A 5,315-nucleotide genomic window follows, 5' to 3' on the forward strand; every position below is an offset into this window, starting at 1 on the left:
AGCGCGTCCGCCTCTCGCGCGGGGCCAAGGGAGCGGTCGGCCACGCACTCGGAGGCCAGCGCAGAGACGCGCTTCATCGCGACGTTGGTGGCCATCCCGAAGCAGGCCGACGCGAGAGCAGTACAGAGGGTGGTGGCGGCGGAGCCGCGGCGCCAAATGCGCGACTCGAACGCGGAGCCGCAGCGGAGCGCAAGCCAGGCGCTGCCGAAGCTGAGGGCGGCGCACACCAGCGAGAGGGCGGCGGGTGAGAGGGAGGGGTCGGAGGCGGCGCGGCCGTCGCCGCGCGGCCCAAAGGACGAGACGCAGGCGAGCCCCGCGACGACGAGGAGCGTGCCGGCCGCTCCTCGCCGGCTCGGAAGCTGCCGCTCGGTGATCACGCCGGCTGCGGAGAGGAGGGTGGTGAAGACGATGGTCATACCGGCGAAAGGAGCGATGATGGAGAGCGGGACGATCCCATAGACCACCACGTCCACGGCCGCCGCGTTCACCACCAGGAGGAGGAGTCCGATGCCAAACCGCCACCTTTGCCACGGCTTGAGTGTGTGCTCGTAAGCGACGGACGACTGCTTCATGAAGAGCATCCCAGCGGCGGACATGAGGCAGCCCAACATGATGAGGCAGATGCCAAGCGTGTGCTGGTCGGTGACCATGTCTGTTTGAGATCTAACTGTGTCTAGATGGTGCGCGTCGGGCTCGTTGAATGAAGTGACCGTCAAGAAAAAGAATTTAAAAGTATTCCCGTATCACGTATCACTAGCTCCGAGAAGAGGGGGCGTCCTTGCAGTTAAGGGGAAACCTGGTACGCGGGTCCAACCCTCGGAGAGTATTCTTTAGCTCCGATTAGAGGGGGTGCGGTCTGCTGCTAGGGAGGGCCAAGGAAGCGCGAGGGAAAAATTCCGCCGCTGAGGGAAACCCGGAGCGCTGCCGTACGCCCTCGGAGACCCGTGTTATGGCCCTGCGACCGCGCACCCCCCCACGGTCGAGGAAGAGGGGGCGTCCTGCAGTTAAGGGGAAACCCGGTACGCGGGGCCAACCCTCGGAGACCCGTGTTTACTTTAAGGCCCTTGCCCTGCGAACGCGCACCCCCCAGGGCTAGGGCTCTCTTGCCCGCAACCCGATGCCAATCATCCGGCCCGCTGGGTGCGCTTCTGAACTCCCCGGCCCTGGATGTGCGATTGATGACTGCACTCCAAGTGCTCCAAAAGCTCACTGCATACAGGCTCGACACAGGTGCGAACTGGCGCGTGCTAGAAAAAGAACCTGCCGTACCAGCTCTCGGGCTGCTGCAACGGCAGTTGCCGCAAAGATCTCGCACCGAATGTGGACCCTGCCTTTCGCCGCCGCTACTTCCGACGTCGCCGCTCGACACGACCGGAGCTGTACGCGATGAACACGCGACGATCGACACGCCCTCTCTGCCTTGTGTGGCGATTACCACGTCGTGGGGGAGTGTTGGGCATCTGTTCGACGTGGCAATGCCACTCTACCTCATTGCTGTCTCTTCCTCGTCTCGCCTCCTCGCGCTAGCCCGTCCCGCTGTCGAACGCCTCTGGCAAGAAGTCCAATGCGCCTCTACGAGCGTCTCTGCCGTCTGGACGTCTGAGACTGAGCCTGCCATCTCCGACGCCTTCGCCATCGATGCACCCGTCCTCGGAACCTCCGTCCCCGAGGTCTTCGATGCACTCGACACCACCCTGCTTAAGATCGTCGACGAGTATTCCACTCCGACTGGCGACGATTTCTTGCTCTGGCATGCCCGCTTGGGCCACTTCAGCAGAGACAGGGTGGTTGGTGCACTCCGCTACAAAGGTTACGCTTTTCGCCCTGGCAGTGATCGTTGCATCTGCGACGCGTGTCTCCTCAATCGTCGCCGCAAGGGCCATCCGAGTCACCCAACCAACCGTCGCGTCTACACGTACTTTGGTGAGCGAGTCGCGTCCGACCTCAATGGCCCCATCAAGCTTCTGCCCTGGAGCGTTCACAAGTTCGTGTACGCCATCAACTTCGTCGATTACTTCTCCGGCGTCATCGCCGTCTACTTCCTGGAGAAGGGCGATTCCGCCGAAATCCTTGGCGCAATCCGTGCTTTCCTCCGTGACCATGCCGATGTCTCCTTCGACGAGCTCTCCTTCACCGACCTCGGCGGCCCGTGGCGCAACATCAACGTTTGGGGCATTGAAGATCGTCCTCACGTTCCTGATGCGCTCATCAACGTCAACGCGGCGAGGCCTCCCAACGGCCCAGTCGCCGTGCAGCAACGGGGCGCCCCCGCTGCCGCTCCCGCGCCCGCCGCTCCCGCCGCGCCCGCTCAAGCCGCCGCCCCGCGACGCTCAGCCCGGATTGCAGCTCGCGGCGCGCCATGACCGAGCTCCACAACGAGCTCCTGTTCATTATCTCCCCTTTCTCTCTCTCCGCCCACTCGGCCGCGCTTTGACCCCTTCACTGGATCATCTTAGCGCGCAAGACTTGCCAACAAGCAAGACCATCCTTCGCGAAGACGCAAGGTTGGACGCTTAGCCAGCCCCGCGAGACGCCGGCGGGTAACCGGCATACCTACGCTCAGACACATTCACACTCTGCTGTTGTTGTCTGCCGCATCCTCATTCATGAAGACTGCGGAGACAATGGGGGAGTGTTGGAGAGTGTGAACTCAAACCTACTTCCTGACCGTAGCCTGACCGTCCTTGTGTAACCGTGTCTCATGTGAGCACTATTTCAGCCAACGCCCGCAGCAAATCGGTGAAAACCTGCTCTGCGAGAGCGAGTTTTGTGGCTTGTTCCGGCTTCCATCGGTCGTCCCGTGACTCATCGCGCCGCCGCGTTGCACATTGGACACATGATCTCGCGCGTGGCGCTGACGGGGACTATTGTGCGCCTCGGCGAGGCGCTTCCGGTGGTATTTTTTCGAGCGCAGTGCCAGTGGACTTCATCTTGCCGGTCAACTGCCGGCGGTCGACAACTGCCGTTCGAGCAGCGTCGGGTACCGCCGCGCGCCGGCAAGATAAAAGATAAACTCACATGAAGCTGAGCCGCGGCAATTTTTTTTTTGACGGGAGGGGGAGGTGTCTTTCGCAGGTAAAACGCATTTTTTTCGTGGAGGGCTAGGCAGCTCTGGCCCCTTTCTCAGCTCATCGAGAAGATCTGCGTGTCGACGGGCCCGTCGCCGGCGCGCAGCGTGGCGGCGATGTCATACCCGCGCTCGTAGTTGCCGTTGCGCGAGAGCGAGAGCGTCCCCTCGACGCGCGCGCCCGCGGCGAGGGGCAGCGGCCGGCGCAAGTAGAGGACCGTCTGCTTCCAGTGTGTCGGCGGCGAGCCGGGCGACGTGCGGAAGCGGGAAGAGGTCCCTCCGTGCGCGGTGAGGTCAAAGTCGGTGTCAAAGTGGAGCACGAGGCTGCGCAACTCGCCTACCGACAGAATCGCGCAGCCGGGTAAGCAAGAGAGGTCTGAACCAGAGTGGGCCACCAAGCAGCGCGGCTCGCCGGCGGTGTGCGCGGTCAGCGCAAACGGAGCGGTGAAATCGAGGTCTGCGTCCGTCACAGTCAGCATCGCAAACGTTCGCAGCGTGGCCTCATCCGTGAGCACCTGCTCTCACACGCACGCAACGTGAACAGACGCCGTCTTACCAAGCACTAGCTCGGCAACACCTCGGCCGCACCCGGCTGCACCTCGGCCGCATCTCGGCTACATCTCGCCGTATCGTCGGGCACAATCTCGACCGCCGCCTCTGCGCGGATCGGCTCGGCGATCGGCGTGAAGGAGAAGCCTGCAGTGTGAATACACCCAGAGTGAGGGGTGTGAATACGGTCTCGTGCAGAGTCTTCAAGAGCACCGCGAGAAACGGGGCTACGAATACAACGAGCGCAGTACGGTCGATTACGGCTGCACACGTGCCCTCTCGAGCGCGAGTTGGAAGACAAGAAGGCGCATTCCGCTTCTAGGAGGGGACAAGCCGTACACGTCGTCGAAGAAGGCGAGTCGGTTGTGGCTCGACCCCACGAGCAGCAGCGAACACGCCGACGGCAGCACCGCACCGCCGGGCGCGAGGAAGCGGTCGCGCGCGTGGATGAGCGTGGGCAGCATCGACTCGTAGAGCAGCCCGTACCCCATCCACTCGCTCACGAGGAAGTCCACTCTCTCCAACGGCGCCGGCAGATCGAGCGCCTTAGAAGCAATTGACAAGCTTTTTTTTTCTGACAAGCTGGTCATCCCTCCCGAACAATGTCCACACGCTCCACGCCGCCTCGAACGCCTCGACGAGTGGCCCAGCTGCAACCTCGGGCTATCTCGGCTCGATCTCGGCTCGATCTCGGCTCGATCTCGGCTCGATCTCGGCTCGATCTCGCCTCAAGCGACGAGTGGTGCAGCTGCACGCGGTCCGCCAGCTGGTTATGCGCCACCACGGCGCGCGCCTGCTCGATGATGTCCGAGGCGTCGACCCCGATGGCAAGCCTCGCGCCCGCCCGCGCGGCGAACATGGAGAGGATGCCTGTCATGATTCACGAGCCAACTCATAATGACAGGCTGCGCTCTCTCGATTCCCAATGAGCATGGAGGGGACGCCGGAGCCGCAGCCGACGTCGAGCACGACCTTGCCCTGCAGCAAGCCACCGTTGCTCTCGATGGCGTGCCGGTAGCCGTCGGTGCGGACGGCGTCCGAGAGCATCTCCTCGTGGATGGCCAGCCGCGAATACGAAGCAAAGTACGACGCATCGCTCTCCAGAGACACGCGCTTCCCCGCTGGCCCGACAGGGCAGCCTCCCCGGGCGCCTCCGCACTCTGTCTGCGCCGCGTCCTCCGCCGCCGCGCCGTGCCCGGTCGCCCCGCCGCCGCTCGGGCCGCTCCTCGGCCCCGCGCTTGCGCTGATCGCCTGTGCGCTCAAGGCTGTGTGTCCAGCGCAGCTGGCGGAGTCTTGTGCTGTGTTATGTGTCTGTGTGTCTCTGTCTCTGTGTGTCTGTGTCTGTGTCTCGCTGTGTGTGTCAGTGTGTCCATGTGTGACCGTCTCCTCCGTCGTGCGTCCACGCATATACCCCATCGGCGCCCCAGTCGCTGCCCAGACTGTGCTTCGCCTCGCTATCTCCCTATCCATCGCCTCGGCGGTGCCATCCTTGTCCGTGCCGTTGGGGGCGCTTGCGGCCGCGCACGCTTGCTGCTCGTCGCGCAGCACGCCACTGAGCACGTCCGCCATCTGCGCGTGCATCGCTCGCACCTCCGCCACCGCCTCCGCCATCGCGGCGGAGCCCAGCCCCTCCTCCGCCTCCGCCGCCTCCTCCTCCTCGCCGCCGTCGTCCGCCATCGCCGCCAGCGAGTAGAGCAGC

The 5,315-nt window shown here is 63.9% G+C and overlaps 2 protein-coding genes across 2 annotated transcripts; one reads left to right on the forward strand and one right to left on the reverse strand.

Annotated features, from left to right (window-relative positions):
* Positions 1–1,475: 1,475 nt before the first annotated feature.
* Positions 1,476–2,517, forward strand: EMIHUDRAFT_250310 (hypothetical protein; the record flags this gene model as incomplete). Its single annotated transcript, XM_005757443.1, has 2 exons — positions 1,476–2,184; positions 2,465–2,517. 2 exons carry the CDS (start codon positions 1,476–1,478, stop codon positions 2,515–2,517), a joined length of 762 nt encoding a protein of 253 aa, XP_005757500.1.
* A 666-nt stretch (positions 2,518–3,183) lies between these two features.
* On the reverse strand, positions 3,184–4,717 carry EMIHUDRAFT_43966 (hypothetical protein; the record flags this gene model as incomplete). The annotated part of the gene is made up of 5 exons (XM_005757444.1): positions 3,184–3,399; positions 3,463–3,582; positions 3,886–4,180; positions 4,354–4,486; positions 4,519–4,717. Coding segments are annotated over 5 exons (963 nt in total), but the record flags the coding sequence as incomplete, so codon positions are not given.
* Positions 4,718–5,315: the final 598 nt, after the last annotated feature.

Source organism: Emiliania huxleyi (assembly GCF_000372725.1).
Source record: "Emiliania huxleyi CCMP1516 unplaced genomic scaffold EMIHUscaffold_903, whole genome shotgun sequence".
NCBI lineage: Eukaryota > Haptophyta > Isochrysidales > Noelaerhabdaceae > Emiliania > Emiliania huxleyi.